At 36.6% G+C, this 13005-nt stretch overlaps 1 protein-coding gene across 7 annotated transcripts in view; it reads right to left on the bottom strand.

Moving 5' to 3' along the window:
- The window catches only part of ANK3 (ankyrin 3), a 701075-nt gene that overhangs the window by 236604 nt on the left and 451466 nt on the right, over positions 1-13005 (bottom strand). For all 7 annotated transcript variants that reach the window (XM_015147572.3, XM_077946716.1, XM_077946715.1 and 4 more), the window contains 4 exons: positions 12096-12197; positions 11605-11703; positions 11329-11427; positions 2771-2869 (listed from right to left, as the gene is read on the bottom strand). In XM_015147572.3, coding sequence (XP_015003058.2) covers positions 2771-2869; positions 11329-11427; positions 11605-11703; positions 12096-12197 — 399 coding nt within the window. The remainder of the gene's footprint in view (positions 1-2770; positions 2870-11328; positions 11428-11604; positions 11704-12095; positions 12198-13005) is intronic.

Here is a 13005-nt window from a genome sequence, read left to right as displayed (position 1 = left end):
AATCCAAAAGAAGAGAAAGAATTCAAAGGTTCAAACATCTCTAGGTAATTAGATGTTGTTTATACAGCAATATAACAGCAACCTCCCTGAAGACACGAACGTGACTTATTAGACACAATGTTTGTTTTTGCCCTTAAAACTATAAACATAACATGAAATTAAATCAATGTAAAGGCATAAAAACTTTTAAAATATATATCCTTTGCCAAAAGACTGAAGTAGTGATTTGAAGATCTCACGTACTATTTTTCTTCAAGTTAGCTGTAGAGCTTCTTTTTGGGACTTGAAAACTTCAAAAAGTACTGGAGAGCTCTGAGAGTTACTGGTAATTGGTTTACAATCTAATTCAAATCTATTAGCAGTAAATTGGGGTTATGTTTGCTTCTAAAGGAGAGATACTTAGTGATCTGTACATCACAGTGTAAAAAAGTACATCACATCTTCACGAAGAAAGCTATGGAATAACTTGTTAGGTTATCTACCTTACTTAGTATTTCCATCCAAAAATGAGGATGGGTTTTCTCTTAACCAAAAGTCTCTGCCTGTCTCTATTTCCCCTGTCCACTAGGACACCATGTGTGTATCGTACTGTGCTTAGAATAGCTACTCTTGAGTGTGAAGAGAGGCACCGTTCTCTGTCTAGCAAATGTTTATTCTGTTTTGTTTGTTTAGAGACAGGGTCTCACTGTTGCTCAGGCTGGAGTGTAGCGACTACTCACAGGTACAACCGCAGAGCACTATATCCTCAAACTTCTAGGCTCAAGTGCATCCTGTCTCTGCCTCCTGAGAGGCTGGGACTACAGGTATGCGCCCTTGCACCTGGCTAAACGTTTGTTATTTTGATATCAACCAGTAGTTATTTCCTAACTAGCTTTAAGAGTACTATAAAAAAAAATAGTGCATTCTCATGATAAAAATTCCCCAAAGTACTGATGGGTATTAAAAAAAAAATGGGTATAAAAATCCCCAACAGTACTGACAGGTTCAAAGGCTCCCTCTGAATTCTCAGGGCAAACCACCGATAACAATCTACTATGGACATTTTCCTATATCAGTACATAGAGCCTTGTCTCATTTTTAACAGTGCTAACAGCATGTTATTCTATAAATATATGAACATTTACTAACAGGTTTCTTTTTTGTTTCTTTCAAAGTCTAATAGTTCTGAATAAACAGGATTCTTATTGGTGTAAATTTAGATTATTTCTGATTTTTTAAAATTGCTATTACTAATTGTGTTGACAAACATCCTCGCATACTACTTTTGCATCCCAATGCAAATGTATCCATAATATATATTTATATATCTAATATTTCTATAATATAACTTTTTAGAAGTGGAACTGCTAAATAAAAAGGCTTGTAAATATTAGTATTCGATAGTTGCTGCCAAATGTTCTGTAAAGGTGTTGTAACCAACAATCAATTTCACCCGTATTGTAGGAAGTTCTGGTTTCCTCTCCCCATCAAATTTTTATTTTTAGTCTCATGGGCAAAAAGATTAGATCTTATTTTTTTATCTGATTAATAAATTAGTATTTCTTTGACTATAAATGAGGATGAGAATTTTTCATATATTTGTTTGTTTGTGTGAGCTCTCTCTTAATTTATTTAGTGGTTTCCCTAGAATGTATAGTCTCAAAAACTAAGTGAGATTAGATGCAGTTTCTCTATTGCCATCTTTTCTGTGCCACTTAGGAAGCACATCAGCATGCAAGCAAGAGTAGTGGTTTATAATAGGGATAACCCTGCATCTACCCTAATTCACTGTTTCGTTAGAAATAAAAATTACTCAAATGTTGATCCTCTATTATTAGCAATAGATTTCTGGTGACATGCTTAAGTGACTCCAGTCTTCCATCCAGATTAGTTTAAAAAATAAACAACATTACCTAAGACAGTACCAATGGCCTAAATCACTTTCTATTTTTAAATAATTCTTCTAGACTGCAAAGATTTTTTTTCTTCAAATACCACATCTATTTAATACTTAAAAATGTGTCATAGTTTTGGTTGGGCATGGTGGCTCACACCTGTAATCCCAGCACTTTGGGAGGCCGAGGCGGGTGGATCACAAGGTCAGGAGTTCAGGACCAGCCTGGCCAAGATGGTGAAACCTCATCTCTACTAAAAACACAAAAATTAGCTGGGTGTGGTGGCGGGCACCTGTAATCCCAGCTACAAGGGAGGCTGAGGCAGGATAATCGCTTGAACCCAGGAGACGGAGGTTGCAGTGAGCTGAGATCACACCATTGCATTCCAGCCAAAGCAACAGAGCAAGACTCCAAAAAAGTATAGTAGTTTTATTTATAAGTATGAATTAAGTCTAATTAGTTAACTTAACAAATATATAAATTCAATCATTATAATTAGGTTAACTTAAATTTGGAGAAACAATGTAAAACTAATGTTTTATTGAAAAGACAGTTCCCATCAATTATTCCAAAACAATGATTGCCTTTGCCTATAAGGCAAAATTGTAAGAGTCAGAAAAGAATTCTCAAGCAAATATGTAAAATATTTAAATAATAGCATAATTATAGCATAGAATTGGGCATTTAAGAGCAGAAAGGGTATCTATGCAACAGAAGATTTTTAAAGATTAAAAGTAGACTTATAGTAGTGTATTTCATAAAACTTACGAACCCACACATTAATATAAAACATAAAACTTCAATTGAAATACTAGTAGGACAAATTCACAACTCCAGGTTTTCAAAATGCCCTGTAAAGATGTGAACTTACCCACAGGAACAAAACAGTGTCTTACCTCTGTGGCTAGGCTCTGACTTGCACCGTTGTCAAGAAGAAACTTGACAACTTCCAGGTGATTTTCCTGGGCTGCCATATACAATGGCGTGAAACCATTCTGAAAAATAAGAAAAACAAATGTTTGTCTGCAGCCTTCCAGAGACAATCTATTTTTCCATGATACTCATGATTTATGCTCCAAGAAGTGCTCACATACAATAACTTTAATGATACTTTCATATAGATATAAATATTTATTAGAAAACCCAAGCACCATAGCTTAAGCTAAATTCCTAATCTGTGTAATTCAAAATTATATTTCATAATTCATAATTTGGGTATAGATCATAGTTAATAGTTCATAGTTAATAGTCCAAGTATAATTGAAAGCAATTTACCCACTTTAAATAAATAAGTTCACTCGCTTAGTCATCAACCACTTACTGAGAGCCTACCATGAGCAAGTATTTTACTAGATACTATGAGAATATGAAGAAAAACACATTTAGTCATTGTAGTTCCCAAGCATCAATTATCTGTTTTAAATAAACATGTAGTATTTTCACACAAAAGTAAGCATCTGAACTAGTTGAAACTAGTTCAGGGAGGAATTTATATTAATCTCAAATAGCTTCAAAGTTACCACAGATGTGATCTTTTAGAGCAAAACAGAAATGCCAATTTGCTTAATGGTATGATTCAATCTAATTCATAGTCTGTTTTTTGTAGGTCTCCTTCCTTTGTATTTTTTGTCAAGGTAGTTTTATGTTCAGAATACATATATCCACGCATATTATACATACATACATATGCACATATATTTAGTTTGTGTGTGTGTGTGCCTCTCTGAAATATGCATCAATGCTCAAAGAATTTGGATTTAAGCAAATTAATATACATACTTCATCTTAAGTTTCTTATTAAAAACATGTTGCATATACATTTGTTCTCTAGAAGAATGTATTTCATATCTATGAAATCCTATACTATTTTAAAATCTTATTGCAAGATATAAACATCAAACAATTTTCAAACTATAATAAATTGTTTTATTATTATTATTTTGAGACAGGGTCTCGCTTCATTGCTCTGTGTCAAAACAATAATAAAAAACCAAAAACAATGGAGTGCAGTGGTGCCATCACAGTTCACTGCAGCCTTAATCTCCTGGGCTCAAATGATCCTTCTGCCTCAGCTTCCCAAGCAGCTGGGGCTACAGGCATACACTGCCACACCTGGCTAATTTATTTTTATTTTTTTATAGAGACTGGGTCTCCCTGTGTCACCCAGTATGGTCTTGAACTCCTGGGCTCAAGCCATTTGCCTGCCTTGGCCTCCCAAAGTGCTCGATTACAGGTGTGAGCCACTGCACCCAGCCAGTAAATTCTTTTTGAATATACTTTTCAGAATGCAGTTCTATTTAACTGAATGTCCTAAACATTTTATTGTATACATTATGCAATTTCAAAGAATAAAAGTAAATATATTCTAAATGACAATGTTACCAAATATTCAACCTTTTGTGATTCAAAAGGTTCAGGTTCATTATTATAAATATCAACTACTATACAATTACTTTGCTTATCCATAAGTTCAGCCTCTGGTAAACACACTGCTTTTGGCTTATAACTGAGAGTTAGAAAGTAAGTTAAAAAGATCCTTCAGCAGATAAATATGATGCCACATAACAAATCCACCATGGCTATGTACTTATCAGAGAGTTCCTCTATTCTACTTCCTCTATTTCGCACAGAATTGTAACAAGTTAGGTGATCTAGTTGCCAAGCTCAAGATTAGAAACACAAAATTAGAGGCAGTGATATGCAACATCACATTCAATCTTCTTCCCTTTAAATTGTCTACCTGATAATATCTCTGGAGTCTGCTGTTACTCTGTTTTATCGTGAAAGATTCTACCACATTTAAACATGAAGCATGGAGTACTTGGAACACTGTTGGGGGTGTGTGTGTGTGTGCGCGCGCGCGCGCGCACGCCCATAGGTCCGTGTGTCTTTCATCTTTGTCCCTCCTCCCAGCGCTATGACGCTATGAGTGAAACTGAAAGGGAGTTGAGGATTACTCTCATCATATTGCTATTTTCTCATTTTCTAATTGGACTAAAATGAAAGATCATTACATCCTTAGTTAATTTAAATATTCTTTAAGCAACAAAACAAAAAAGAAAATAAAAGAAAGTCAAAACCAGTATGGCTTTTTCTCATAGCTAAACTAAGTGTCGATCTTCCCTCATCAAGTGCACTCTCTGAAAGCCGAAACTTCCAGAGGGCAGGTTCAGAGTTTTAGAAGTTTTGTTTTTTGTTTTTGCTTTTGAGACGGTGTCTCGCTCTGTCACCCAGGCTGGAGTGCAGTAGTGAAATCTTGGCACACTGCAACCTCCACCTAACAGGTTCAAGAGACTCTCCTGCCTCAGCCTCCCGAGTAGCTGGGACTACAGGTGCCCACCACGACACCCAGCTAATTTTTGTATTTTTAGTAGAGGTGGGGTTTCAACATGTTGGCCAGGATGGCCTTGATCTCCTGATCTCATGATCCGCCTGCCTCGGCCTCACAAAGTGTTGGGATTACAGGCGTGAGCCACCACACCCAGCCTTGTTTTTTTTTTTTTATTCCAAAATAAGCATTTTTCTCTCAGACATGAATATCAACAAGCCATTTATGTCAAGACAAGTAACGCCAGTTCATTCTCAACTTCAAGATAGAGGTCTGCTGTGGTCCAAGATTGCCTAAGAAACACTAGTCTATCCACACATGTCTGGCTCTAGTGAGTGTTCACTGTTCTCACAGTTTCTTTCCAGAACCAACCATTTCAGGATCCATGAAGAAAGCCCAGACTCAGGCACTGGGTTTTAAGGTAATGCTTTCTTACAGACCTGGAACTTCACGAGAATTATTCTTAAGAGGCACAACTCTGAAATCATTCCACATGCCCTGCTTTACAATGACAGAAACTGAGATGCACAGAATTAGGACTACTTAGAAATATTTGTAGACAAGAGTCACAGCAAGATGCAGCCCTGTAATTAATTGTTTTCCTTCTCCACAATAGCCTTCCACCTTCTTTTCGAGTGCTTGCCATCCTAAGATTATTACCTGAAAGTTGGTCGTTTTCTGAATGGTTACATACTTGCTTGTTTTTTGATTTTAAAAATATTTTTTATTGATACATAATTTGCATATCATAAAGCTCACCTTTTTAAAGTGTACAATTTAGTGGCTTTAAGTATATTCATAAAATTGGGCAACCCTTCCCACTATCTAATTCTAGAATATTTTCATCACCCCAAAAAGAAGCCCTACATGCCTTAGTAATCACTCCCCATTTCCCCCTAGTAACCACTAATGCACTTTCTGCCTCTACAGTTTTGCCTATTCTGGATATTCTATATACACAGAATCATACAATATCTGTCCTTGAATGGTCTGATACTATTCCTTTCATTTTTTAAGAGATAGTGATATGGTTTGGCTGTGTCCCTACCCAAATCTCACCTTGAATTGTAATAATCCCCAGGTATCAAGGGTAGGGCCACGTGGTGATAATCATGGAGGCGGTTTCCCCCATACTGTTCTTGTGGTAGTGAATAAGTCTCATGAGATCTGATGGTTTTATCAATAGGAGTTTCCCTGAACAAGCTCTCTTGCCTGCCACCATGTAAAACGTGACTTTGCTCCTTATTTGCTTTCCACTATGATTGTGAGGCCTTCCCAGCCATGTGGAAGTATGAGTCAATTAAACCTCTTTCCTTTATAAATTACCCAGTCTCGGGTATGTCTTTATTAGCAGCATGAGAACAGACTAATACAGATAGGGCCTTGCTCATATTGCCCACCCTGTTGTGTAGTGGTGTGATTATACCTCACTGCAGCCTTAATGTGGGCTCAAGTGATCCTCCACCCTTAGCTTCCTGAGTAACTAGGACTATGGGAATGCACTACCATGTCTGGCTTTTTCATTTTTATTTTTGTGGAGATAGGGTCTCACTATATTGCTGAGGCTAGTCTCAAACTCTGGCCTCAAGTGATCCTCCTGCTTTGGCCTCTCAAAGTGCTAAAATCGCAGGCATGAACACTGTGCTTGGCCTTCTTATGCTATTTCTGCTATCTATATTGATAAAATGTTTTTGGTGCGTGTTTCATGGTGGAAATTTCAATTTTATAGTAGTCATTTGTAGTGCATGGGTGTTTGTTTTATTTTGCTTTAGTTTTGGTCATCAGTGCCCACACACCTGTTTCCCTTTCAGGACAATGTCACCCCTATTTTCTTTCAGAGAATTACCTATTCCCCATTATGCTGGTAGGACTTGTCCTGGAATGGACTGAGACAAAGACGCTTGCCCTTCATTAATCACAGGGTAGACACACAGGCAGGCTATCTTCTGTTTTCTCTTTTAGGTCCACCCTTGATTCTCCCTCTCCAGCTTTGATTGACCTGCAGGAACCAGGTTAAAGCAATCCTACTCTCTTGCTTCTCGCCATGTTCTCCCACTCTCCGCTCCAGCTATCGGGTTTCCAAAGCTTTCTGAAAGCTTCTTTAGCTTTCCATTCTCTGTGTTCCTCAACTAATTCCAACAAATTCCCTCTTGTGCTTAAGTTAGTTTCTGTTCCTGTAATTCAAATAACACCCCAAATTACAAATTTTATCTTTCGAGAAATGGTCAAGACATGAGAACCCATACATACCATTTACTTATGATTCTAGAGAGAAAATCAGAAGTGTCCTTTGGAAACAGTGAACAAAAATATTGCCAACACTCCCTAGCTCAAAAAGGTTGAGGCACCATTAACTCAATGTGTTGTCATTAGACAACCTAGAGCCATAATTGTTTGCTGTGAAATAGCACGTGGGTTGGAGAATGGTCAGATTTCAAAATAAGAGGAAAAAGTACACCACTGTTTTTATAATTCCTAACTTAGAACATTTCCAAAACAAAGCTAGCTAAAAAGGAATATACGGGTGCCCAATTTGCATTTTCTTTTCTGTAGCAACAACAGATTAAATTCTCAAAAGGCAGAGCAGCTTAAGATGGAATGAGTATGCTATTTGAAGTCTGATTTTATCCAATATATTCAATACCTTCTGCTCTGAATGTTTATAGTGGTGCTATTATAAGCATGCAAATCTGCAGACTTATAATTTTGTAGATAGTACCGAGGCATGCTGTCTAATACACATCAAAATAAAATAATAAGTATTCCTATGACTTCATTTGGAGAAGGGCTTAAATTTCATCTATGAAATTTTTCTATTCATTCTAATTTTCTATGGCCAACCTTTGCACATCACTAAGTGCTGTCCTTAATTAAGATGTTAAGGTCATGGTGAAAGATTTGCATTGATTCATATATGTTACTAATTTTCGTGAAGGTCAGTTAGATTAGAGGTGCAATATAAGGTCACAGAGGCTCAAGCTGAACCATATCCAAAGTCCCATACTTGTACTGTCTAACTTTGTCAGGATCCGACTTTCCCACCATAGGGAATATCAGAGTACCCAGGAAGACCAAGGAGGAACTAGTTAACCTAAAGGGTCTTACCTTTGCAAACGCCACTAGGAAAATCTGTTCATTTAAAACACTTTGGTAGTTAAAATATTATTGGAAACAGACTTTGCTTCTTTATAAATTCAGTTGGTATTTCATATTATAACGACAGTGAAGGAGGGAAGAGTAGGGGATGTCATTTGACTGTGCAGTTTGAGATTTTTCAATAGCAAACATTGTTAATCATTGTTGTATATCTAGTATAAAGTATTAAGGACTTAATAGAATTCTTTATAATCACAATTTAGTCAATTCAATTTCTTTCTTAGAGTAGGACTAAATGATTACTAGAATTTTAAGTACTAAAAGAAAGAGTTAACTTGTTAAGACCTAAGATCAAGGCAATGACAAAAATTACTTTAAAATCTACAAATTCCTAGTTTATAGAGCCTTGGTTTATAAGATGAGAACTTAATATTGCCCAATGTCATTTTTATGTTTAAGATAAGGAGAATTTCTATAGTAAAGAAGAGTAAGGGGCTCTTTTCACACTATTTTGTGTTGGCTATTAAATATTGCTTACAGGTTAAAATTTCATGTCAACAGAGATGCTGTCTGTCTTGAATATTAATATTTCTGTACTGTTTTAAGGGCTGCTTCCTAAATGGAGTTGACATCATTGCTTGTTACTCTTTATAACAGTTCCTACTGAAGAGTTGTTACCAGGAATTATCATAGAAACTCCATTCCTCTGCAAGGTCATGTCATTACTTATTCCATTCACAGAACAATGCAGTTCAGAAGGCATATGAAGGCAGGTGTTCAGATGAAGGGGGAAATGCTTTGCTGTGCCACGTGTGGCTGGTAATTCCAAGCACAACTGTAAGTAACAGGGAATTTCACATATTCTCTCTTACTGCATCATCAGTGTGGAATGTGTACAAATTGAAATTAGAACTGATTAGGATTTTATTTCAACTGCAGCTTCTCCCAAGCATTGCCAAGCCAGTTCAAAACTATGGCTAGTCTAAGCGTTAGTCAATAATGGATGTGATGTTTGAAAGAAGGAGGTCGATTTTTTCCTCCCTTGAGAAAATAATAAAACAAATGAAAATGGATTAAAGAATTTTCCCACTATCTCAGAGCTTAAAACTACCTAGCCATAATTCAGTAAAATATTATTGGGGTATTTGGAAAAACATCCATTTAAAAGCATGATGCTTCTATTGTAGTAAGCTGGTCTGTATCTCTCTCAAAGTACCATACTTGCTGCTCTTCAATTTTACACCATTCCTTTCTGGAAAAACGTTATTACTCCAAGGGAACTCTCCTAGGGAATCAGAATAATTGGCATAGATCATGTAACAAAGGTCCAACCACAGGGAACTAGAATGAATTTAGAGCAAATATACAAGAACCATGCAGTTGCAAGCACTATGTAGTTTCTTTTCTTTCACTCTGACATTTGATGGCATCAGAGCTATCATTGCTATGTCTGTGGTAAACAGGGGAGGAAGTCACTACAATTCTGTGAACCCATAAAACAGAGGAGACTCCCGATATCCAACGATAATCAGTACTGGAAAAATCAAGTGCATTTAAAATGGAGAGCAAAAGGCCATAGTAAATAATCTTTTTAAAGTTTGATTCAGATTTACTCTTAAAAGATAAAACTGGAAATTATAAAAATAGGCTTATATGATTTAATAAAATGTAAGTTATAACTGGATTCATGTATAAGTTCTCAGAATGAACAAAGACTAAACCAAGTGTTATTTTTCCCAACAAAATGATATATGTCAACATTCTTCACTTTTTAATTTTCATAGCATAAGCAAAAAAGACTGTCTTTTGGGAGAAGTATTTGCCATCCAGAGATCTCACTTATCTTTTTGTCTTCATTTAATCTATGTACTTTCAAATCATTCTTATATGAAACAGCTATCAGGAAGTCATCCTAACTTTTCACATGCTTCCTAGCCTAATGCTGCCAGAGTACTGCATACCCACAGCTCAGCTGTGCACCCAGAAGTTCTCCAAATCACTTTCCTTGACTTCAGGAAACTTAGTGTCTTTGTCAAAACTTGCAGTTTTGTTCTGCAATCAATTTGTTCAATATCTAACACCCCTGGGAGACACTGACAAATAAGGATGGAAGTCAGCATTCGACTGGAAGGAATGTTTGAGTGGGAACCAGTTTTAAATGCGGTCATGTTCTTAGTGAATAGTTTTGAATTACGATGATGTTTACTTTCCTACATGACCTGTCTGTGGAGACTCAAATAATGAATACTTGAATAATGAGGACCTATATTTTTAAACAAAATAAAGCAACGTTAATTCTTCTAGATTCGAAGTCTGTCAAATGATAACGTATTGGTGTTCCTCTTAGAAATTCATGAAAGATTTATCGAACCTATGTTCATTACAAAGAATCTGAAAATTTTTAAACTTGAGCACTTTTAAAGCTCCTTCTGCTTGTTTTTAAAAAGATCGAACCTAAGCTAGCATCATAAAATAGTGTAAGACCCTGCATTACAGATACCCTTTAAACATTTGTATCTATGACTAGTATCTTTTATAGACAGACCGCTTTAAAAACCTCTCTCTCTCACATATATATATATATAACAAATGAAAACACACATGAATTTAAATAATCTGCAATAATTTAACTTTTTTTTTTTGAGACAGAGTCTTGCTCTGTCACCCAGGCTGGAGTGCAGTGATGCAATCTCGGCTCACTGCAACCTCTGCCTCCTGGGTACAAGTGACTCTCATGCCTCAGCCTCCCAAGTAGCTGGGATTACGGGCATGTGCCATGACGCCAGGCTAATTTTTTTGTGTTTTTAGTAGAGACAGGGTTTCACCATGTTGGCAAGGCTGGTCTCAAACTCCTGGCCTCAAGTGATTTGCCCACCTTTGCCTTCCAAAGTGTGCAATAATATAACTTTTTAAATATAGTTCTTAAATATTGTGTTCTTAGAGGACATGTGAACTAAGCAGGCACCTGACCCAAAGAACATTGCTTGTAAATGATAACACAATGTCTATGGCATGGAGTTGTAGACTTACCTGAGATTGTGCATTGACATTGGCTCCATTTGTAACCAAGACTTTTACCACCTCTGCTTGCCCAGCCAAAGATGCGATGTGCAATGCTGTGTTTCCTTTCTGTGAAATGAAAGTCAATATTTATCAACTCATTGAGCTTTTGAATTTTTCTGTTCTTCCCAAAAAGAACACATTTGACAAATATCTTATGAGAGTTGTGCCCCCATTCTTACTGAGGGCTGAATCCTCACAGAACATGGTGAGTGGTACAAAAAGCATTAGATACATGATACTGACCTTTGTAGCTGCGTCCACATTGGCTTCTCTCTGTAGCAGCTCAGAAACAACTTCTACATGGCCTTCTTTGGAAGCAAGATGGAGAGCGTTCAACCCATTCTGATTAAAATAAAGGAAAAGCTTTACTCAGCAGGCTGAAAATAGAGCAGTAAACAGTCTACCAAGGACTCCTGAGCTATTATAATGTCCCACCTGATGACCACTTGTATGTGTGCAGTGCGGGAACTTGAATCTTGAATTAGGAATCAAAGTACTTGAAAACCAGATGGGTTGTTCTGTTATCACTGTTTACTAAATTTTAGAAATTAATTATTAAGGGACATATGCCGACATTTCTGAATGTTCCTCTAACAGGGAATAATTTGACAATGACAAGCTGATAAAATTCTATGGAAAAAAAAAGAACTCGCAAAAAAATAAAGTCTTTAAGGACTTTGAAGTCTGGATTTTTAGAATTTTAAGTAAAATATTCAATAATAACTCCAACTAACCTGATTGCAAATGTTGATGTCAACTCCATTTTTTATGTAGTCGAGGGCCTTTTCGAGGTGTCCAGCTCTAGCTGCTCTTAAGTAACTTGCATTGGCATCAGACTAAAATGGAAAAGAAAAACATTTTGATGAGAAAAGAAGCTAATATGCATGTTTATAAACTATCCAGCTTAAGGTCCAAACTAAAATAATTGAACTCTTATTTCTAACAATGAAAATATGAATAAAAGTTCTTTGTAAAAAGAACCAAGAAAAGGACGCATTTTTTAGAAGTTAGCTTCAAGAGTACAATGTTATCCCTTGTGTGATGTCAGAGTTCATTCTGAATTGAGAGAGAAAATTTCCTGTAATGTACAGGCACCTTAAATCAACACACAATTTCCAGAGGGAAAAGAGAAATTCTGTAAGTTATTGATAATTACATTATGAAGACCCCACTATTTTCTTGTAGCAGAAACGTAACATCTATTCCTTTTATCCATATCTATCACAGCAAGTTTTTCAATTAATAGATTCAAAATGGCATTCTTCTTCTTCTTCTTAGAGGCAGGGTCTTACTCTGTTGCTCCGGCTGGAGTGCAATGGTGCAATCACAGCTCACTGCAGCCTCGAACTCCTGGGCTCAAGTGATCCTTGGCCTCAACGTCCTGAGTAGCTGAGACTATAGACATGCGCCACCATGCCAGGCTACTTTTTTAGTTTTTAGAGACAGGGGTCTCGCTATGTTCCCAGGCTGGTCTTGAACTCCTGGCCTCAGGCAGTCCTCCCACCTTGGCCTCCGAAAGTGTTGGGATTATAGGCATGAGCCACCATGCTTAACCCATTTTATGTTGTACTTAATAGTCTAACAGAAATTTGCAGGCAATGATGTTCTACTGGATTTTCCTACAGTACATAGCCATATGTTGGA

Source organism: Macaca mulatta, chromosome 9 (assembly GCF_049350105.2).
Source record: "Macaca mulatta isolate MMU2019108-1 chromosome 9, T2T-MMU8v2.0, whole genome shotgun sequence".
In the NCBI taxonomy this organism is placed as follows: Eukaryota; Metazoa; Chordata; class Mammalia; order Primates; family Cercopithecidae; genus Macaca; species Macaca mulatta.
The sequence above is the reverse complement of the archived record's forward strand: the minus strand, read 5'-3'. Positions and strand labels throughout refer to the sequence as shown.